General features: G+C 45.7%; 1 protein-coding gene across 1 annotated transcript in view; it reads right to left on the bottom strand.

Annotated features, from left to right (window-relative positions):
- Window positions 1-1562: 1562 nt before the first annotated feature.
- CYP20A1 (cytochrome P450 family 20 subfamily A member 1) overlaps window positions 1563-24182 on the bottom strand; it is a 516898-nt gene continuing 494278 nt past the window's right edge. The window contains exons 11-13 of the mRNA XM_069615523.1: window positions 19785-19849; window positions 6304-6393; window positions 1563-2546 (exon numbers count right to left, since the gene is read on the bottom strand). Of these exons, the coding sequence (XP_069471624.1) occupies window positions 2396-2546; window positions 6304-6393; window positions 19785-19849 (306 nt within the window). The 3' untranslated portion in view covers window positions 1563-2395. The remainder of the gene's footprint in view (window positions 2547-6303; window positions 6394-19784; window positions 19850-24182) is intronic.

The raw sequence follows: 24182 nt of genomic DNA, 5'->3' as shown, positions 1-24182 counted from the left end.
GAAATGGTTATATAATATAATTGAGGAAACTGTACATATTGATAATACTGACTGGGTGAGTACATTTTAATAAGTTAGAATCTAATTATGTATGAATTGAGCTTTCTAGCAGTGAACTTTTTTTAACTGTGTGTCTTAAACCTTCATCTGGTTTGGCTTGATTAAATGACTTGTGTGCCTGAACAAGTACCTACCAGATGACTAGGCAGCCCTGCCTCAAGTTATTCTAGCAATGTGTAAGGAAATGGGTATGATTCATGAACATCTTGGCCTAGTCTCATTTTCAAAAGAAGACACTAAGACATCTATTAAAACACACTTAATTCAGCATTATTGGGTCATTCATACTTCAACCTTAAAGGCAGTCTGGCCTTGTGCCATCTTATCTGGCAAGAACAAAGTAAGAAAGTAAAGAGAAAGACTTGCCTGGATTTAAAAATCAAGTGCAAAAACATGGTTTACAGTTAATGCTCATTGAAATGGATTGGGTCTTACTACCTTATCTAAAACATTGTATAACCAATACCCAATCGACCAGTGGCGCATAGGCAGCAATAGAATCACAGGATATTGATATGTTATTTCTATCGCGCTCGTACACGAGTGTTTCAGAGCATGACACGGCAAGGGAGGGGAACAGGGGAGCACAAAACAGCGATCTTACTAGGCTCAGTGACATTGAGAACGCACAAGTGCATGGGAGAGGGGGAGGGGAAAAGTGCATGGAAGGGGAGAGAAGTGGAAAGTGCGAAGCAGAGGAGAAACAGATAAATAATAATAAAGGCAACAAACAGTTTTAGTGCAGCCAGCAATTTGCAAGTGCTAGGTTTAAGGCGGCAGACAGGGTAAGGCTGATAAGTGCAGGAAGAAAAAGGGGGTGGGGGGCGTAGTGGTTGTAGCTCCAAAACTGAAGCACTTTCAGAATATTTTGAAAACTCACCAGGCCCATTGCAATGAAGAGTCCTCCTAAATTACCATGCTTACACACTTTGCTAATTGACAAAAAGGAAACCATATCAGGCAGTCATTCCCATTTAGTGAGCATGTTACATTTTATCAGAATATGCCAACATGTTCATCAGCACTGCCAGCAGCAAGTCCCACCATGACCCTCTACACCACCCCGTTTGTAGGTTTTACAGAACTTGGAGAAACCTTTCAATGGGAGGAAGATTGTTTTTGTTTGATTCAAGTTTTTAATAACTGTTTTACAATGAAGTAAGACTGGAAGGTACAGAGTACGCGCAATGCATGAACGAGGTGCGTGTCTTGATGAATAGAGCTAATATATTTGGCTCTTCGCAAAGCACTATGTTCTAGACAGATTGCAATGCTGCAGAGTCTTTTTCTGGACCACAAAGTAGAATTGAAGCACGCCATTTAATATTGTGAATACCTTAAAGCTTTGAATAAGCCACTCTTTATTTGTAGGCACATAATGGGTATTTGGAACTAGGTAGAATGCTGCTGATCAGATAACAAAAAGATGACAATGCTGCACTGTATTTAAGAAAAAGAGAAACAATTTTACCAACATCAAGGAATAATTCATCCCACAGCCGTTATGATCTTCTCAACTTTAATATGACAAACTGATTTACTTTGAAAATTTGAAAGCAGACATTATGGTGCAAAAGGGAACTCCTGTTCACACTGTTTTTGGTTGGTGGGGGAATCAAAGATGTCTGTCTTTTTCGACCTTATTGAAGGTCTAGCGGAAAGCCGTGGAGAAAATCATTATAAATGACAAAGCTCAGGACCAAACCTAGTCACGGCCATTGTTCGTCCTCACAGGACTACCTGTGTGACTAAGCTGAATTGCTCTGAAAGAGGCTGCACAAGCATGGCCAGGATTGCCCGCCCCTACTTTAAAGCATGTACATTACAAGCATGTGCTTGCACGCTGAGACAGACTAGCACAGCCCCTTTCTATCTGAAAAATTATATAGGGCGTCCCACATACAGAAATTCCCACCTTCAAAAATCTGACTCATTCCTCATTTGCCACTCCATAAAGATGCTCCAAATCCAGAATTCCAGCACTAGAAACCTCATATAGCAGGTCTCGTGTTCACCATCTCTGCTCCGATTCCTCAAAGGGAGTAAACTACGCCCATTCTGTTATCATACAGGACCTCCCACCTTCGGGGTAAAGGTAGTGAAAAGCCCAATGCCTTACAGCTTTGAAACATTAACAATCTTCTCTTTAATGCCAACAATCAAGCCCCAGCGAGACTTAGGGTGCGCGGGAGGGGGTAAAAGAGGTGCGATTCTGTTTAGCAGACTTCATAAATCTATGCCCTGAGAGGGTCAGCACCGCAGCGCAGTGTGAAGCTGTATGTTTTCCTTTACAGTCAATGGGTCATAGGCACTTGCTGGTTGGAGCAGCTCATCCTTAACTTCTCTTGGAAAGTGTGATCCAGGCCTCCTCCTTTGGGGACGTCACCAGCTCGTACTTGGTCTCCATGACCTGCCCTGGCACAGGGTGCAGGTGAAGCTTTCTCACCAGCACGCTGAGCAGAACTGTAGCCACCACGTACGCGAACCTGATGGGAGAGAGGGAAGGAGAGAGAGAAAAATAAACCTGCTTTAGGAGGAAAGCATATGCATGTGTAGTGTAGGAGAGCTGCATTGATTATTACACCCCGCACACATTCAACACATCCAAGTTTGTGACTTAAAGCTTTGCCTGTCACCTGGGAAGTTGTCACTCTTGCAAGACTACAATATAAAAAACGACATCTCACACAGAGCCTTGAAGCTTTGCATTGTGAAATTACACTCAAATGAAGGGACACACATAGGTTAGAGGTGTGCAGTTTTCAAAAGGAGAATACCTCTGACCACTGAACATCTTTGAGGTACTGATCTGACTCATTCCTGTTTCAATTGATTCTTCCTTTAGATTGTATTTGAATATTTTTCTTACCAAAGGCACTTGGTGTAATGCAAGAGCATTCCCGCCTTTTCTGCTCGTGCCTAGATGCAGAGGTGAAATCCTCCACAAAACTGCTGCATGGACTTGGACTGACATTAGGATTTTGTTTTCTACTGGATATTAAATTTTTATTTTCCCACTTTCCCTATCACGTATTGTCCAGGTGCATAGCTCACGAGTGAAGCGCTTTCCTCAGACATGGGTAAAGCCTGCTCTTTACAGGTTTGAAAGCCCCCGCCTCCTCCCCCCCCGAAGGGCAAACTTCGCTCTTCATTCATAATAATCACCAAAGGTTTACAGTACTTTCCAAAGATTTCTATCTGAGCATCTCTACCACTGTTTGGAAATGTTGTTGTTTGTAAATTAGGTAAGCATCTTAACTAGACAGCCTTATTCCTTTTCCAACACAAAGGGGGATATTACAAGTTTGGTGTTATCCCCACGGCAATACTGGCGGGATAGCACCAAATGGATTTACCATTACCGACAGTCGGTCTGCCTGAATTACTGGCAGGTTCTGAGTGCCAGTAAGGTAAGTGATTTCCCATTCCTATAGGACTCCATGGGGGGGATTGCCGGAATTACCGGCACTGCAATGACCGGTGCTGGTAATTCTGGACTTTTCATGCCAGTGCGTGACAGATGTACCTCCAGCTCTTGGCTGGAGGAAATTCCTTGCCACACAGGCATAATTGTGTTTTGTCAGTGCAGTAAAAGTGGTAGTGGCGGTATTACCAACACTTTTACTGCAGCAGCAATACTGTAATGAGGCCCAAAGTCTTTAATAAGAACATAAAACAAAAACATTCTCAGAAACATACATTTCAAGTTACAATTATAGAATGAGAATGACATAGAATGTATTCAATGAAACCTTTGGTTGCAGAGATAAAAGCACGTTTCGGGGGCTTCCATTCTTCTGTTAACCAGGACTGCGATCCAGTGACATTCGACGAGCACCCTTGGCAGTGAATGTTGAGACACAAATATGTGGATGTATCCCTTCTGGAATCTGACTTTTAATTCGCTATTAAGAGTTCACGCGTAATCACATATAAAATGAAACTTGATTAAAGAGTCTGCGGCACAAAACAGACTAAATGGTATGCAAATCTTCTGATTGCAGCCATCATTAGTTTCTGCGAAAGTCTGCTGGGGGAACACCACTTCAATGGCAGCTGAAGTAGCAATTTTTCCCTGAGCAGCACAGTGCTGGGGTCAAAGGAGAGAGACGGGGGCTATACTGTGAAATAAGAGCATCTCCTTATCTAAAGCATTCACAAGGTCTTCCCCTGGGAGATTAAGTGTCTACGGTTCAGTTGTTATGATAGATGAGAAACATTAATAGCAGAAAAGGTAAATATATATTCTAGAAACACACAAAATACGGATTACAATTGAGTTACATTGAAGACTGCCACAGTGGAAAGATCAACAGACAACTTGAAGCCAAGGCCTTAAGGTTCAGGGCTCTTTACTTTTAAAAAACAGAAATGATAAGCGGTTAATTAGAACTGTGATAAGGTTGTGGGCAACTAAAAAGTAACAAAAATTAACAGCCTGTATGGAGGAGTGCCATCTTTCAGTCCTTCCCTCTCTCCCTTAGGCTTCAGCTAACTGGTGGCCCACAGTCTTTTGGGCTTAAAGTGGCACAGTACTACTTTTTAGGGTGGGATGCTTGACTTTCATAGAGGTTTTCAGGATGTTGCTGTTCTTGAGATGGGTATCATACCATTACTGCGCATTCCAATAAGCTGAATTCTGACAGCCCCATTTCGCCGCATATATATATTGGGGGGCTGGGGGTAAAGTTAATAATAAATGTTGGGGGGATAGGGGGTTTCTCTCTGTATATATGAAGAGAAATAGGGTAAAAAAATAAGTCGCCATTTTCATATGCACAGTAAAAAAATGCAGTTATCACAGATCCCTCGATATGTAGGATCTGGGTAATCTTCTCCGGTAACAGATGTCAGGCTACTGTGGATCTTCACAAAGATCGCTTGGGCCCTGTTACAGTTAGGCTTAGTCCCCTGGGTGCTGGTCACAGACAATGGCACATTCTCAACAAACACATGGGCCTCAATCATCCAGGTAGCTTCTTGCCCTCACCTGGAAACATCTGCCTCTTAATGTCTCCGGTCTCCTCATTCCAGATCTCCCTTCTCTTTCCCTCATCGACGTCTCACATCACTATGCTCCTCTTTTCATCCCTTCTTTGCTTTTCTCTCTACCTTTCCTCAACTCTCTTAGGGGTTGTCCAACTTGTTCACCTCTCCCCCTCTTTAGGTTTGTGGCCACCATCACCTCTAATGCCTTGGTTGTTCCTTCGTCCCCTAGGAATCTCCTCTCACCCCCCCCCCCCTTTACCTCCAATATAACCTTATTCTTCTCAACCTTCAGTTTATTTCTCCTCCTCGGATTGTGCCGCTCTCCTCTTGCTCTTCCTTACCTTTCCCTCAGTGTTTCACTCCCACCCCTCCCAATAGTCTCTCCCCCTCACCTACCTCCACTGCAGTCACTCTCTGCTACCTCCTTCCTGTGTCTAGACTCTTAGCCAAACTACTATGCAGTCTCCCGATTAATAGGACTCCATCGCCTGAATACAAGCATTCCCTCAACTCCTTAGCCTTTTTATAATCCAGCGGATCTACCAGCTGCCTGCCTGAATTTCATATTACTTTCAGCTGGGGGTCTAGGCACAGCAAGTCTTGGGACTGGGTGACTCATGGCCATACTACAGAACCCACGGCTGTTGTACATCTGTGTGTGTGCCGTAATGTGGCCTTGCGAGCTGAACTGCCATAATGGGTAGCTTTTGTCTTTAATAGGTTTGTTAGTTGTCGCCTGAGTGGACCGCTCGGCTACTAGTAAGCGCTTTTAGGCCTGTCTTGGTCTTTTCTCAGTGGGCTCCCACAAATGTATCTGGTGAGCCAAAGAGCAGGGAGGCGCTGTATACACCAACTCTTTACTCAACTCAAGTTATTACATTCCGCTGCTTCAGAAGCCCTGCTCCAGCAGTACTACATGCATTTGCAGAATGGAAGCCACTGCGTTCACAACACATGTTCCACCTGGCTGAACACAGTTCTTTCCATCAATATGGAGGGCTTCCCTTTTAAGCAGGGCTGTATGAGTACTACAAGCAACAGACATCGCAGATGGGTGAGCAGCAAACTTTGGCCACTGCATTTCTACTAAAACACTAAACCGCTTTGACTGCCTCCGTGTAATGGTTAAAGAATGGCTACCATTCCAGGGAAGTTTCATCGTTGGCCAACCGCGGTGGCGAGAGCTTTTCTGCCAGGTCGATTTGGTGAAGCTCTCCTTATCATCATATGGTCGGCATCATTCACTTTCTTTACCTCAACTCTGGGCACTCCTGACTCCCCACGAAGCCAAGCAGCGACAGACTCTTCCGGGCAGACTCGTCATCAAACCTGTCTGGATCAAATCTACAAGGAGGAACAAAAAAATATATACTGCATTTGACTAGATCACTTGTCTATGCAAAGATTTGGGGCAGCAGGCAAGAGGAAAACATTACAAAAGCAGGCAGGTTTCGCTTAAACAGAGACACCAAAACATTTCTGGGAAAGCTCCTGGCTCGTTTTGTGCAGCCAACAAAGTGCCATACGATTGGGAGCTTTAATTTGTGCAACAGTGGTGGGCAACCTAGCAAGTAACAGAACAGCTCCTGTGGTGGCATTTTCAGTCCCATAAAATGAGACAATTTTCTTGACTTGCCTGGGCAAATTAGTTTGATATCTGGCTACATTGCCCTGAGGCCATGGTTAAGGCATGCAGCACTTGACAACAATCAAATCCAACCAACAAATTGGGACCCGGAGGGTTGTTCTCCAATGGGTAGGATGAATTTTAGTAGTCTTTTTTAAATCTGTGACAGACTTTTGGAGAGCATACATTTTTTTCAACTTGTCTAACATTTCTTCTTTTATCCAATCCCTCCATTTTGGGTGATTGGATACATCGTTATTTTTTACATTGTTATTTTTTATTTATTTTTTAAACGATTGTAAGCTGCTGCACTAACTGCCAACTTAGATACTCTTTTACAAAACCTAAGCTGTGCTGGCCATAGCTTATAAAAACTTATCTAAAAAACACACGGCTGGCCTTTTTAATATGTCAGTAAGGGACAAATTAAGTCTTACAAGTTTTTATCCAAATTAGGAGAACACTTCGGGACTCATGTTCATCCGCGCCGTAAGGTTAATGAAGCACCGTAATGTCTTTCTATTAACATCACAGCTCATTTTCACGCATTTGCATGGTGGAGAGGTCGGGGCGGAACATAATGTGTTTCCGACACCTCCCTTCCTCTATGCAATACAACTGCTCCAGCATTTGAGCCAGCACCGATTTTTCTGCCGGCGCAAATGCTGGAGATCCAAATGGGGTCCGCCACTTTTATGCACCAGCATAAAGCAGGCGGATCGCATAGGGATCCATTGTACATGCTGCCTGCCATCAGTGTTTACAATGAAACACTGCCAGACATCCTCACACATGTCGGGCAGGGTTTAATCTTCATTGTGAACACTGCTTACCATGTGCATATGGTAAGCAGCGTTCACAATTAAACTTAAACCCTGCCCGACATGCAAGCAGGTCAGGCAGGGTATAATTGTAACTGAGTGCCGCTTGCTATGCGAGCATGACAAGCGGCGCTCACAATTAAAAGTAACCGCTGCCTGGCATGCAAGCAGGTCAGGCAGCGTTTACTCACTTCTTTGTTGTCGTGTACAGAAGACTGGCACATGCCAGAAGAAAAGAATGTAAATATTGGCAAGGTATGCATGCACATTCTGTGATCTTTCTCAGGCCTAATTTGGGCATTGTGTGGTGGACGTTAAATAAGGGTAAATATGGATGCATTTTGCTTTCAATAAAGACAGGGTGGAAACAGAAATATGTTTCATACCTTATTACTGCATTTCGGTTTTAATAAAAATAGAAGGAAAGCCATTACTCACTGCATTTCAGCTTACAGTAAACGTTGAAATTAGTTTACATTAATTTTCACTGGAGGCATACAGTGACTCCTCACTGAAGAGAATGGTGTCCTGTGCCAATAGTACCTGTATTCAAAATGCCATGACGTTTCAGCCAGTTCTGTGAATCCAACTGGGAATGTGCATTTTTTTTAATTACTAGGCGGTAATTGCAGGACTCTGTTTCTTTGCCCCCCACCTAACACATCACCTTTGGATGGCCCTCTTTATTACATGCTATTCTGGGTTGTTTAAGCTTAATTTTGGCCAGAAGCACTTTTCGTTTTGTGCTTTTATTCCTTTTTCATTAATTTACAAGTAACTATTTTTGTGCTCCTCAGGTTTTAGAATTTTTGGTTGATAGTGTTTATTTTCTTTTTCCGAGGTTCAGTTCTGGGGCGTTGCAGAGCCTGACAATACAAATCTTGTATTCACCGGATGTTTTTGCCATTTTTCCATTTCACATGTTTGATTCCCCCTCTGTCTGGTAGGCCAATGGGTCAATGCACTTTCTGCCTTCAGTTCAAAGGGTCAAACCCCTTTTAGCCAATTCTGTCTTATCTTCACAAAGAACAAGTTACTTACCATATCTGGTAACGTTCTTTCGATAGGATGTTCCTCCGACGTATTCCACATCTATGAAAGGTAATGTCCACAGCTGTGCTGCTTCGGAAAATTTTCGGCAGAGGGCGTCCTGCGTCGATGGCGTCGATCCATTGTCCCTCGAGGGCCTCTGTCAAGGGTCGACGTCACTGGATGTTATATGTAGGACGCACGGCGCCCGTAGCCTCAGTTATAGTTTTTTTCCCAGAAAGTGTGGCACCAATCTCCTGCCAGTATGACTGCAGAAAGCCTTGCGCAAACGTAAGCTGTAATCACATAGAAAATTCAGTAGAGGGGCAGGCTGGGAGGGCGATGTGGAATACGTCGGAGGAACATCCCATCGAAAGAAGGTTACCAGATATGGTAAGTAACTTGTTCTTTGAGGGGATGGTGTCTTCCGACGTATTCCACATCTATGACAGACTCCCAAAGCAGTACGAACTTATGGAGGTGAGAAAAGAATTTACAATTTTAGAATGCCCAATCAAATGGCTGAATAGAGGACTGCCTTACCAAAGGCCAAATCCAGCCCATGGATGGAGTCCAAGGAATAGTGTCTCACAAAAGAATGTAGAGAGGCCCATGTGGCTGCTTCACAAATATTGCCAATAGGAACACCCCTCTGTAGAGCAGTGGAGGCAGCCACACACCTAGTAGAGTGAGCCCATAAGCCTACTGGAGGGTAATTTCCCGCCAAACGGTAACACTCAGAGATCATCAAAATGATCCATCTGGACAAGGTCTGCTTGAAACAGCCTGACCCAAGTGCCTTCCAGCATAACCAACAAAGAGCTGATCGTCCACTCTGACCCGGGACATCCGTGAGAGATAGAAACTCAAAGCTCTCCTAGGATCCAACCTATGGAGCCTCTCCTCTTCCTTACCAGGATGTGCAGGAGGATAAAAGGCCGGAAGAATCACCTTCTGGTTCAAATGGAATTCCGACACAACCTTTGGAAGAAAAGAAGGCCGCACCCGCAGGACAACCCTGTCCGTATGGAAAACAGTAAACAGTAAAGGGTGGCTTGGCGGAAAGTGCCCGCAACTCACTCACTCTGCGTGCAGAAGTAACTGCAACTAAAAACCTAGTTTTGAAGGACAACAGTCATGGCCACTGTATTGTCTGTCACAATCAGGACATTCTACCCCCGCACAGACGGCACAAAAGCATTCAGGGCTAGCCTGACGGCCCTCAGATCTAACAGACTCATGTGGAGTCTGGACTCCGACAGAGACCAATATCCGCTGGCTGTCAACTCGTTGGCATGAGCGCCCCAACCTGTGAGGGATGCGTCCGTCACGATCGTCACCTCTAGCCATGGTTGCCAAAATGGTGCTCCCTTCATCAGATTGCTTTCATTGGCCCACCATAGAAGATCCTGGGCGACCAAGGTCGGAATCTGAACAGGATCCGACATCCTGCCGGAGAACTGCAACCACTGCATCTTGAGAGCCCACTGCAGGGATCTCATCCGCAGCCTGGCCTATGGCACCAGGAAAATGCAAGATGCCATGAGGCCGAGCAAACTTAAGAATTTGAACGCCGGGAGACTCTGGGCACGTTGAAACTTGTCCACCATCTGCAGAATGTGATGAGCCCTCACCTGGGGAGGCGAACACTGCCCTAGGGACGTGTCGAGCACTGCTCCGATGTATTGGAGCCGCTGGGTAGGTGTCAAATGGGACTTCTTTAAATTGAGGGAGAAGCCCAGCTTGTGAAAGGAGTGGCAGGTGACGTACAGATGATCCAGAGCTTGCTCGGGAGAGCGCGCCCTGATCAACCAATCCTCCAGGTAGGGGTAGACGTGAATCCCCCCCCTTTTCTGAGATACGCTGCCACCACCACCATCAGCTTGGTGAAGACCCTCGGGCGGAGGTCAATCTGAACAGCAGGACCCGAAACTGAAAATGCAAGTCGGCAACCGCGAACCTCAGGTACTTCCTGTGCTTGGGATGAATCGGCACATGAAAGTAAGCATCCTTGAGGTCCAGAGACACCAACCAATCCTGAAGTTGAAGGGCCTGGAGGACTTGAGAAAGAGTTACCATCTTGAACTTGTCCTTCCGGAGGAGCTTGTTCAACCAACGCAAGTCCATGATGAGTCTCTATACTCCGTGTCTTTTCAGGATCAGAAAATAAGGGGGAATAGCATCCCTTGTTCCTCTCCCCTACAGGCACCAGTTCTATGGCGCCTTTCTCCAGCAGGGATAGGATTTCCTGCGCAAGGAGCAGATCCGGACGCTTCAAAAGATAGCTTCCCCAGTGGATTGTCGCGAGGCCTTTGCCAGAAGAGAAGACAGTAGCCGTGGGCTATGATCTCCAGAACCCACACATCTGAAGTAATGGCCAGCCATTCTCCAAGATGTTGTGCAAGTCTGCCCCCAACTGGCGAACCATGGGACATGGCCTCATGACTGAGCGGACGCGGCTGCAGCAGTGCCTGAGGGCAAAGAGGCAACTGCCCGAGCAGCTTTGGCACCCCAAGTACCTTGCCGTGTACTCCTATGGTGGACCCTTTGACTGGCAGCTCCTCTCAATCTGCCAAAGGAAGAGTAGTACTGAAAGGAACCTCCCCTCCATTGCTATCCCCTAGGACAAAAAGGCAGAGGTTGACGTACTGCAGCGCTCAAAGACTTTGCTGCAGCTTTGGAGGTCTGCAACCTCTCAAGGCTCTCGTCAGCCTTGCTGCCAAACAGATGAACCCCATCAAAGGGCATGTTCAGAAGACGGGATTGCACATCAGGAGCAAACCCTGACTTCCGCAACCACGCAAATCTGCGTATCACGGTGCTCGCAGCCATGGACCGGCTGACACAGTCTGCTGTGTCCAAACCCGACTGAAGGGATTCACACATGGCATCCTTGCCGTCTTGCACGAGAGCTAGAAAACCATCCCTTTCTTCCCCTTTGGGAATATGTTCAGCTGCCAAAGACGCACAGTTCCACAGAGTGTGTGTGTAAATCTCACTAACGCACAAATGGAGTTGGCCGACTTCAACGCCATACCCGCAGCCGAAAATACCTTCTTCGCCCAACCATCAACGCGCTTATCGTCCCTATCAGGAGGGATGGTAGGGTACGCAGCCTGCTTCGAGGAGGCCGTAGCCGCCTGCACCACCAAACTCTCCAGAGTAGGGTGTGCCGATAAGTAGCAGGGGTCACTACTGTATGGGCGGTATTTCTTCGGAAGTGACTTATTAACTGCTGGTAGACTCTCTGGAGCAGTCCAAGCTGCCGGCACCCTCCTTTGCAAAGCCATGTGAAACGGCAACACCGTGTCAGTGGGCGGACCTTGATCCAGGATGTCTGTCAAATCATCCTGAGCAAAATCAACAGGTGGAGCAGACCACCAAGTATTCTGTCACCCTTGACATGAGACACCGATAGGAGGAATCCGCATACGACCCAGGCCGGCCAAACACCACCTCCAGAGAGGTGTCAAGGCCACTAGCTTCATTCAATGACTGACGGAGTTCCTCCATCTGACTATGCCCAGACAAAAGGTCATCAGGGACATCAGGAGGCACAGGCAAGGCCATCTCCTCATCAGACAGTTCCTCAACCTCTGAAATATCCTGTAAAGGTTGGTAAAACTCCAATCTAGGAGGAGGAATAGAAAAGGGCTCCAAACAGGCCTCATTGACTTATTGGCAGCCTTCCTCAGAGGTTCCACAGCCCTCAGGGGCACCTCCGTCAAATCCTCCACAAACGGTGTCGAAGGCGCCAAAGGAATCGGCGTCGACCGAGGCGCCGACGGCATCGACGACTTCTTCGAGGACAGAGCCCCGAGAATGTCCCTCGACGGACATGGCGCTGATGGCGTCGACGACTTCTTGGAAGGCTTCACAGGTTCCGACGGTCTCAACGGTGTCGAGGACCGGGACCTGGATCTGGCACGGCTATGTCGATCTCCCTTGTCCGAGCGGGACGTCGACGGCTCCCGATGATTGTGCCGACCGCCCAAGCCCAAAGGCGTGCGAGTGGTGGACCTAGCCCGTTCCCCACCGGCTCCTTTCGAAGGCGCAGCCGGAACTGTGCCTTGCGACTCGAAAATCGCTAACATCTGCTGGCGGAATGCATCCCATTCGGCCGGCGATGAAGACTTGGTGGGACAAGTCAACCGCCTGTCGGAGTCCTCCGACGAGGAAGGCGACCGGTGACGGTGCTTCCTAGAATGCCTCGACGAGGCAGAGGAATGGCGGGGACCACTCCTAGACCGAGACCCCCTGGATTTTCACCGACGCGTAGAGTCGTCCCTCGAGTCATCAGTCGAAAAACCCAGTGGACTTCGATTTAGGGGTCTTAGACACCCTACCTACCTTCAATTTCCCCTTACATTCTTGCAAGGACTTGGACGTCTGGGACTGGCAATCCTCTGAGTCGTTGGTGGCGTGGCTTTCGCCGAGGCACCAGAGGCAGATGTAGTGCAGGTCCGTGATGGACACCTTCGAACTGCAGTGCCGACATTTTTTAAAGCCCGACTTCGGGGTAGTAGAAGAAGATGAAGACATTGTGCCCGAACAAAGAATCGAGCGTGCTGAGATTCCGAAGCAAACACGTTTGCGGAAAAGGAACTGGGGCTACGGGCGCTGTGCGTCCTATATATAACATCTAGCGACGTCGTCCCTCGACAGAGGCCCTCGAGGGACAATGGGTCGACACCATTGACGCAGGACGCCCTCTGCCGAAAATGTTCTGAAGCAGCACAGCTGTGGACATTACCTGTCATAGATGTGGACTACGTCGCAGGACAAAATCCCCTCGAAATATGTACTGGACCTGTTGGTCCGCATTACTATGTTAAAAAATCGTGCACTCATCCAAAGCTCTTGAATTGATTGGAATAAATGAGAAGTCTTAGACTAAACAAGTAAGGCATCGGGCAGTGTGCATCTTTCTCGCTCATCCCCACCCCCCATAGTTCCTACCGCTTCTGCCCCTGCAACTCCATTTCCCTTCTTGCCCTTCTGCCCGGCATTCTGGTGAAACTCACCCCTTGCACTCAGAGACCTCATATTGCACTGCTCCTGGTACAGCTATTAATGCCCAGCATCTGCTTGCCTGCTCTGCTTCAAATACAGTAGTTGCAACCCTCTCACTTAAATACATTTCTTTAAAAAAAATCCTTTCCCCAACCCTGCTATTCTCCATGTAAGCCAGAGATGCTTTACTAGGTTTTACCCAAAATCGTAAAAAAGGTAAATCTTAAAGACTCACCTTTTATCCCTTCACAACACAACCTTCACATTCTGCTAAAATCCTGTTTTTACAAACTTAATTTCCCCAGAACAGCACTCGGGCTCAGCTCCAAATTCCTCACGATAGCCGGTCACAGTCATCTAATCCTCAATTGCCAACCCCTGGATCTCTCCTCCTCTTTCGACACAGTCAACCACACAATCCTACTTGCTACCGAATCAATTGCAAGCATCACCATCCAGCATAGACCATTTCCAGTTTATCTCCCATCTTGCGGATTTGTCTTATTTCATTTCCTGGTGCTCCTCTAGCTTTGAGTTGGCTGCCATCCTTTTACCACTTTATGCAACCACACTAGAGGACATCTATTCCCACCGCCTCCTCTTCAAGTCAAAGTGGTGGATGGTCCCAAGATGAAAATGCTCAACCCTTCTGTGACGAATCATGCGGTGTTGTCCCTTCTCTCCTAGGGGGAGACCTTTCTCATGAGGCCAGGGAGGTGAGGCTGCTACCCGGCGAGGAGCGGAACAATAACCATTACCAACAAGAACATGATGGAGCAGCCTAGCTTTTTGTGGCCTGCTCCAATAAAAACCAGAGAGGGAGTTACCAACTTGTCTAGCCCCCCTGGAAAAGCAGCGAGAGCGAACGCGGTACGGAGAAGGAAGAGGAAGCAGACTGTGATGTAGGAGAGGTAGCTGAGAGGTCCAGAGACACTCTAAAAATGAGGGACAGCACTGCAGTCTGGCGGACGAAATCTCGAGGCGTTTCTAAAGCCTGGGAGGTGCCGAGAAAGAGAACCGCACGACCGGGGAGAAGTCAGAGGCTGCGCAGCCGCCGCAGCATAGATGAGATCCACTGATGTCACAGGGGCCCCACGGCTGTTAGCAGACACCCAGGAAAAAACGAAACCCTTGCGCACGACACACAAAGGTACAATGGTTACCGGAAAGGTGTCAGGGACCCGACAGGGTTGTGGAAAGTATGGAGGGGCCACAGAGAGCTGCCAACCTCAGTCTCGGACTAGAGGGAGAACCCAGGAAAAAGAGAGAACCAGAAGTGGTTGGTTGAGAGACCCTACCCGAATTGAGGGAAAATCCAATGAGAATGTGGAGGACATCTTCCCTGTCAGAGTCTTATTAAAAAAAGACTGAAGAGAAAATCAAAGCTAAAGAAAGCTGATCATACATGGCAGGTTAGTGAACCAAGTTGGTCCCGGCCAGGGAAAGGGAGTCATTTCCCGGACTGTGTAAACTGTGGAGCAACGTCAGAGAAAGACCACCAGTGGAAGAGAGACATTTACCCTGGCATTGTGGCCTGTGCCAGAACTATAAAGAGAATAGGGGAAGGAAGACACTCCCCCTGGTATTGTGAAGTGCAAAATAAGCCTAGGAAAGGCCTGGGGAAGGGAGTCCTTCCTCCTGGTATTGCAAAATACCTTGAGAAACCAGAAGAAGTTTGGGGGGAGGGAGTCATCCCCCTAACTTTGTTAACTGGGAAGAAAACTTCTGAGACTTTCTTTTCTGCGTGCACTTGTGGAGTACCAATCCAGGACAGGTTTTTGAACTTTGAGCTTGGATCTTTGTAAATAACTCTTTCTTTTGTCAGTAGGAGGTGAACATTGATCTACAGTATAGAGGAAAGGAGTCATTCATCTGGACCAAGAAGATCAGCATTTTCTTTAATTTCGTTAAGAGTGTAAGGGACAGAAATAGGTTTTGACATGCTAATTTGTAATAATTTGTTTTTAATATATTGCTTTAATCTACAGCGCTTTACGTAGGACATATTTACATACATTACTATTATTACCCAATCGAAATTGGTACTCATTTATCGTCAACCTCGGGAGGATGAGAGGCCGAGTTGGCCATGCCTGGATTTGAACCTGCGAACTGCAGATCAAACACAGATCACAGCAACAAGCGGTTAACCCACTGAGCAATTTTACATATGATGATGAACTATTTAGAAGTACATTCTGACAGAACCCTTAGTGTTTAGTTGAGGTAGGGAAACCCCTCTTAGTAACAGGGAAAGGTAGGTTTTCTCTTTGATTTTCGTTCCAATAAAAACGGCTTCAGCAACAACCATGTCACCTGTGTGTCAGACTCACACTTCTACACCCTTACATTTCCCAACTAATACTATTTAGGTCCCCGACTCACTACTCACACAGCTCTCTCCATATACATCTCTCTCACTTCCAAACCGTTACTCCCCTCAACCCCCACGCCCCCCCAATCCCCCACCACCAGCCAGCTGCCATGAAAACCGTCGATTCATTCCATAGGTGGATCTGCTTAGGCCATGCCACTTCTACCACCATCATTTCAACCTCTAACAAAATATCCTATCACACTTTTCTTACAAATTAGCCAAGTTCTCAACCTTGCCATGCATACACCTTTCATGATCTGTCGCACCATCACTACTTGCACTTTTCAGGACAAGGTTGAAAAGCTTGAACCCTGCTTAAAGATCACAATGGACGTCAAATAGGTGATTGGCACGCACACACATACCTTGCTCATAGCAATTATACAACTAGATGCAGGTGCTTTGCCCTCTCAGCACACTTGCACGAATATACCTTCCCACTGCAAAGGAGATATCGCACACAACCAGTGTCTCTTTCAAGAGGGTCCTCAAACATCTAACCCCCTCCTCCATGGGGCTTAATTATGGTTGCTTTTTCAACCTAGAACAGCTATGGACTATAGACTGCCCGGCGACAAATATTGGAACTCAACCTTGTCTTTCTAATGCTGTACTCTTTTATCGCTCTGTAAATACGGTCACAGTGTTATGTATGCTCTGTTCTTTTAAGGTTAGAACTGCATACTATCCTCCTCTGCCATAACCACTGCCAATAGGCCTCTTGCATACAGAATTCCCATGTACTGTACAGGGTTTTTGGCAAGATACTTGACCTTCCTATCAACAAGTAAAGTATGACCATCTCTGTCACTTTTATTTTAACTTGTCTCTGGATATAATGCAACCAAGTTGTGCCCTCTATGCAGTCTAGGTAGCCCTCATTACCAAAGATGCACTGTATGAGAATTTGCAACCACCCATGGGAAGGCAACACTGACCTACTCTCAGCCAAACTATCCCTGTCTCCCAACTGCTCCATCAATATCCACCTATTGTAGCAGCCCAAGGACATCGCCTCCACGTACTTGGCAACAACCTTAAAAACTCCACTAAATCCATCCTACTCGGCGACCTTAATCTAGGCTTCAATGACCCTAAGGACAAAGCAGCCACAGCCCTAGCCAAAGAACTAAAAGATTTAGGGTTCTTACAAAAAATCACCACCTCCACCCACTGCAAATGGCGCACCATCGACTGGGTCACAGACCACAATTGCTCCAACTCTGCCTACCCATGGACAGACCATAACTGCATCCAATTCACCATTCCCATCACTCCCACCTCTAAAGCCCTCACCTATGCCCCCCGGCCCCGAGCACAGGTCAGAAGTTAAAAAAAAACTATCCAAGGATAACCTTCTTTCTTTCTTGGAAGTCTCTGAACTTAAGCCCCCGTTCTCGAGTGACCCTAACACTTGCCGGCATCTACGCCAACACCCTCACCAGAGCTGTCAACACTATAGCCCCAATCGAATCCAAAAAAGAGAAAAAATCCATGCACACCAACTCATGGTTCATGGATGAACTACAAGCCATACGTACCTGTAGCGGAATGCCCTAACCAAATGGAAATCTAAGCCCAGCGACTCCACCAAAGAAGAATTAAAAAATATATCTTCCAAATATAAAGAAGCCATATTCAAAGCTAAGTCAAAATCCCTCAACCTTAGGATTTCCAAGGCCAAATCACAATCTAAGGAAATGTTCTTCATCTGTAAAGACTTCATCACCCCTTCCGCTAGCCCCGATGAAATCATTAAGGATGAAGTATGGTGCGCCAGCATACAGGCAGCTCTGCTCAACAAAATTCAATTACTCCAAGAAAAAATACAAGCTCAATTCAAAGCCCAACCCAAGATAGATCGGCCTCCCCCGCCTAGCCTCTCTTCCCAAATTCCCCCCAACCTTCTCTTCTCATTTCATGACGTCTCAGAAATTGAAGTCCTAGAACTCCTCCAGCAGCTTAGACCCTCGACATGCAAAGGAGACATTTGTCCCCCTAATATCATCAAAGAATGTGCCGATTCTGTGGTTCCTCTCATCGCGGCATTCATTAATGCTTCTTTCAAAACCTGTACTGTCCCCTCCAGCCTCAAAGAAGCCGGGGTTCGCGGTCTTCTTAAAAAAAAAAAAAAAACACGTCCCAAGACCCCTCATCCCCTAACAATTACCGCCCCATTACCACTGTCCTATTTCCCCTCAAAATCCTTGATAAAGCAGCCCACAACCAGATCCAACATTTCATAGAAACCAACGCCATCCTCGGTAAAAGGCAATCGGGGTTCCGTAAAGGCCATGGCACAGGAACTGCCCTTCTGGACCTTAAAAATCAAATCGCCACAATCATGGAAGAGGCAAACCTGCCCTACTGCTACTCCTGGACCTCTCTGCCGCCTTTGACCTTGTGGATCACAAAACCTTCACCTCCCACCTAACTCATGCTGCTCACTTCACCAACAAGGCCTCTTCCTGGATCACAGCTTCCCTTGAAGGCAGAGCCATGAAGGTCTTCTCAGACCAGGCGAACGCAGCTCCTTCCACCATCCAATGCGGAGTTCCCCAAGGTTCCTGAAAAGCCCCGATTCTGTCTAACCTGTTCACAAAACCGCTCTGACAGATTAGACTCTCTCGGCATAGCTTACACCAACTATGCTGATGACACGCAGGTCCTCCTACCACTCTCAGGCATATATGATCAGGACGCTGCAGCCCTCCTCCAGAACTACACTACCATCCAAGCATGGATGGCAGCAAATGGGCTGTGTCTCAACGGTGATATAACCAAGATCATCATCATGGGCCCCAAAGAAACACTAGCCCAACTTAGCCAACAATACTGCAACTTTACTATCATCCCAGTCTCATCAGCAGTCAAGACACTAGGGGTCTTCCTAGACTCCATGTTGGCCATGGCTCGCCAGGTCGGTGCCATCGCTTCCGCATCTGCCCACACCACCAAGCTTATAAACGCAGTCAAAACATTCCTCTCCGACCAGAACTGCCTATCAATAGCCAGAGCTACCATTGGAGCTAAATTAGATTATTGCAATGCTCTCCTAGCTGGCACTTCTGCTAAAAATCTGAATAGACTCCAAATAGTCCAAAATAATGCTCTCAAGAGCAGCCCTCAGGATACCGAAAAGAGACATCACGACGGCCAGGCGTGCTGCCCACTGGCTTCCTGTAAAGCAGAGAATCGCCTTCAAGACTCTCACGCTAGCACACAAATGTTTAAGCCTCTCTTCTCTTCCCTGCCCTGCCTATTAAAGACCTTATCCAGAGACACCTCATCACGTCCCAAAAGAACCTGCCACGCCAACAAACAGCGCATCCTACCATCAAAAGAGCCAAAGCAGCCGGGATTGGCTTCCCAAACTTAGCACCCAAACTTTGGAACACCTTACCCAACCCACTCAGAGCCGAGATTTCCCCCACAGCCTTCGGAAAAAGCTCAAAATAACTCTCCTTAACTAACAAAGCTTCTCCTGCCCCCCGCCTTCCCCACCACCACCCTCACTCTGCTTGCAACTAAGTATGTACTGTGCCTTCATTTCTGTAACTCATGTGATTTTCCATGCTCTTGATTGATGCCTGTAAAAGCGCCACAATGCCTCTGGGCTGCTGCATGCTTTAAAAATGTTAATAAATAAATACTTGGCATCATAATATAACTGTACATTATCCACGGAGAAAAACGTCCATCACTATCTCCTACTTAATTCTTTATCTCTTCTTGTCCAGACTCTGGTGGTGCAATTATTTATGCAAAAACATTTCATCCACATCAAATACAAGAAACCATACTTCAGTCCTGGTAAGCAAATGTGCTGATTTACGAGTACTCTCTAAGGTCCTGAGATGTCACTCACCTGTAGGCAGACGGCCAGGCTGTGCTGTCCTGAAGCACCACGCCAATGGCATAAAGCACCAGGGTCTAAAGGGGAGAAAAAAAGATCAACCTTAAGTAAAGCTCTCCCATAATGAAGACAAATACACACAGAGGCCATATATATATATCCGGTGCATTACTGCACACAACTATATTGTTAGGATTCAAACAGCTTCTGAAGCCAAGTGACCAAATAGAGGCTGGAAAAACTGACGGTTCAATAAACGGGAGAGTTGCCCGATATGAAGCATGATATGAAGCATGCCACATTTCTGTTAACTGGATCTTCGATTGGGCCAAAGTTAATGCCATGTCTTATTTTCCTTCTCTATGTTTTGGTACATGCCATGAACCAATCCTCATTTTCGTGTCACACCATTCCAACCCTCCTTATCTGGATTGGGTTTAAAATTCTCCTGTCCTCTCCATCTTCTGAGGAGGATGTAAGCCTTTTCCTCTTCTGCTTTCACTTTGGCATACATTCAGTTGGTCACATGTAACCCTTCTTCAAAGCTTTACTTCTTCGGTCTTTCAGTTCTTCGAATATTCACTCTGTCATTCCAGGGTGAGATCCCCTATGAGACCACTTCTTTTCTCACCCATATTCTTCCCCCATACCCTCTTGACCCCAGCCCAACCTTACAGCTAACCATACTCTATCCAGGGCTACCGTGAAAATGTGAAGACAAAGACGAAGTAATAGTAAGAAGTAAATGCATGAAGAAGTAAATGCGTGAAGTAAATGCACGAGAAGTAAATGCATGAACAAGTAAAGAGGGAATGTAGAAGAAGTATAGAAGACTTTTTTTAGGTGATCTCCCCATTTTGGATAAGAGTATTTAGTTGACCTGAGCATTGTCACACATGGTAGAAGATGTGTTACCCTGATCTGCTCACTCCATGCAAACCATACCACTCTATGCACTTGACCTTGCCACATCATAACACATCAGGCGGCTTATCTATTCCCTCTGGTTTTCACTCCAGTTTTTGGCAGCCTCTCTGCTATCCCCGCTCACATATCTATCATGAACCAGACCTTCCACTCACTGAAAAAGATATTTCTAAGTTTACACTATAATAAGCACAAATACTTCACTTGGGCAACCACTACTGTGCTGCCTTGTCCATTCAAATCCTTGACACCCTCACTCTACTGCCCACACCCTCCTCATCTAGCTTCCATAATAAAATAGTTCCCACTTTAGTATATATTCAATCTGCCTCAAAGTCATAGTCCTCCCAACGTAATAACAAGTCCTCCAATGTGTCACTCAGTCGAATTTGTCCCTTTCTCCGAAAGCCAGGGAAGGCGTGATTTTAAATGACTCAGCAAGCAATAATCGTGCGTCGGTTAAAACTTGTTAGCTACGATACTGCCACTGCACACAAGTAGCCGAAAATTAATTTTTAAAAAGAATACTCGCCTTACCTACTGCATCACCTAACTTTGCTGTGCAAAGAGAGTTAGGACAAGATTATATCTTTGATCACTTTAGACCTAAAACCGTCCTCTTATGGCTACATCTGTGGGTGAATCCCCATGCAGTACTAATAAGGGCCATTGTGAAAGATCTATGCCTTACAGACAACCTTTTCAAAATTCCATGGCTCAATTATGTTCAGCGCGCTGTGATTTCGGTACACTGCCATTCTTTGTTCCTCAAACCAGCACTGAATGAAGGTGGACAAAGAAAAGATCTGTGCGGAAGACTTATGAGGAAATTACAGGCTCACAGGGAAGGCATTGACCTGAATAAAATAACAAATCACTTCCATTTGATTTTTAAAATTTATTTATAAGATTTTCAATTAGAATGTTTCATATAAGACCAAGGACTAGAGATGCAATAGATAAACACAAATGCAAAAAAGCTCATTAGTACAGCACGGTTTATAGTTGAAATACCGAAAAAAAAATATAGAAAAAAAAGGTCGAACCAAAAAATCTTGGAAAAAAAAAATAAAGAAAATCGAATTTTTTTTCAATACGTTGTTTTTTCGAAATGAGGGGTTCCCCCAAGCCCCCTTTTTTCATTTTTTTTTATTTTACCCCTTTTTTTACTTACCTGACCCCAAAAATACATATAAATAAATAAATAAAAAATGTGATTTTTTTTTTTTGGGAGATTTTTGTCATTCGATATTTTTTTCCGCCCTTTTGACTGACCACCTTACAGCACATCTATAGCAAAAACGGGAGATCTAAACAATCAAGAGAAAAAGCAACGAGAAAGGGAAAGAAGGGGAGGGAGAAAGGTAAACGGTGAGCCAAACTAGAACAAGAGATGCACGTAATACTACTTAAAAAACGATCACACATATAGATCATTAACTGGACCCCATACTGCACTACAATTAATCTAGAGCTTTGCTGACAATAAAAACATACCATTCCTTATGCAGTTTTTGTCTGAACTCTTCCATTTTCTTAAGATACTTTTCTTGGACAATATTAAAGCTCTGTACAACTAGCATTTTGTCTGAAATGTCTGAAAAGACATTCAAAATCAATGGCAATTCACCCAAAACAGTAAGCCTTGGCGACCTGGGAGTATTACAATTTGTCTGCCAATCCAACTCCAATCAAGACATCTTTAAGCTTCCAAATGCCAGCTTTCTGCCAGGAGCGCCAATGTATCGAAGAATCCCCAGGTGCTGGGTTGTACCGAAGACTTGATTCAAGTGACAGCAGGGTTTTAACGTTATTTTCTTTATGAACATTTTCTCAGGTTTCTACAATATGAGGAACCGGTTGCGGCGCTCATCTGAATTCGATGCGTTTCCATCGTCAACAAGCAGTCCCATCGGAATGGGAGACACAGCATCATTCTCAACAGAGACCCAAACTCGGATGGAATCATTTAGCCATCAATGAAGTCCTCGTAATGTGAACGCTGCATGGTAATTCTTCAGTATTGGATAACCGAAACCACGTTCCTTGACAGGAAGCCTCAAGATGCTCATGGGGATAGAAGGTCTCTCTTTCGCACCCCACAAGAAATCATTAAAAATCTTCTGCACTGCCTTAAAAAGCTTGCTTGGGAGTGGAAGCATATGAAAGGTGTAGAGCAATTTAGAGAGGAGAGACACTTTGGTGGCACCAATTGTACCCCATAACGTGAGATTCAATTTAGACCAGTTAATACTTCATGTAGATGGTATAATAATGTAGATTCTTGTTGAGCTTCATGTCAGCCTCCTCCGGATTATAAGTGCTGTAAAAACAGGTATTACCCCATATTATGGTACTCAAATTATCAACCTTCAAAGGGTGAAAGGCTAAGGTAGACCAGTATTTGAACTTTCAAAGGAAAGGCTGGCTCCATGTGAGAGGGGAACACTTTACTTCTGAGATATCCACCGGGACAGCTCAGATAGTTACCATGGGGGATGTACTGTACATCCTCACAATGTATACAATTTATATAAGGAACCCTTGAGACCACCTTCTAAATGACCCCAACAATGCCATCCATCAGCACATTGATGACACTGAGCTGTACCTTAAGGTCAACGGCTCCCAAGACATCACTAACCTCTACAAATGCCTGGCTACCATCCAAACATGAATGTCAAATGGTTAGTTCAAACTGAACCCCACCAAGACTAAATTCATCCTCATTGGTCTCCCGACCAAACAACAACTTGTGCAATAATGGCCAGGCGACATGTGCCTGGAAGGACTCCTCCCTCAGTTGTCAAACACCGCCGGATCCCTGGGCTTCATTGTTGACAGTAGCCTTTACTTTCAAAAGCACATAGCCAAAAAGGTGCAAACCTCGTGGATACAGATCTCCACACACCGCAAAATCAAACCCTTCTCCCCCCTGCATGACTTCTCCATGGTGGTCCAAGCTCTTGCAATCTCACCCTTCAAAGGGGAAGCACTCTCCTTAATGGGCTTCCAACTACATACCTGGCCCACCTCAAGGCGCTTTATAGTCATAATATCGAAAAAATAATGCTGAAATACAAAAATGTCAAATCGAAAACATATACATATAATAGAAAAAGTCATTTTTTCGAAAAATAAATGTCAACAAAAAAAGTCGACCAACAATGGTAATATACAAATGTAAAGTGTCATCAATAGTACTGTTTAAATGGGGGGGTCCCCCCCAACCCTCTCACCCGACACCCCACAGTCACCCCCTCCTCCCCTCGTAAGTAACACATACGAAAACCCCACGGAATGAAGAATAGAAAGAGTTAAGCAAATAGGTGACAACCACGGGTAAAGAACCTTGCCTAAATACAGAGGAACAGATGGCAATTGTGAAAAACCGTCATTACCTGACAGAACCCAACGTCAGAGCGGATTACAGTGAACTTCAGGCTAAAACAGTAATATTAACATAACTAACATGTAACTACT

Source organism: Ambystoma mexicanum, chromosome 9 (genome assembly GCF_040938575.1).
Source record: "Ambystoma mexicanum isolate Mex_15411 chromosome 9, UKY_AmexF1_1, whole genome shotgun sequence".
Taxonomy (NCBI): Eukaryota; Metazoa; Chordata; class Amphibia; order Caudata; family Ambystomatidae; genus Ambystoma; species Ambystoma mexicanum.
Note: the sequence above shows the minus strand (reverse complement) of the source record. Positions and strands in the feature narration are given on the sequence as shown.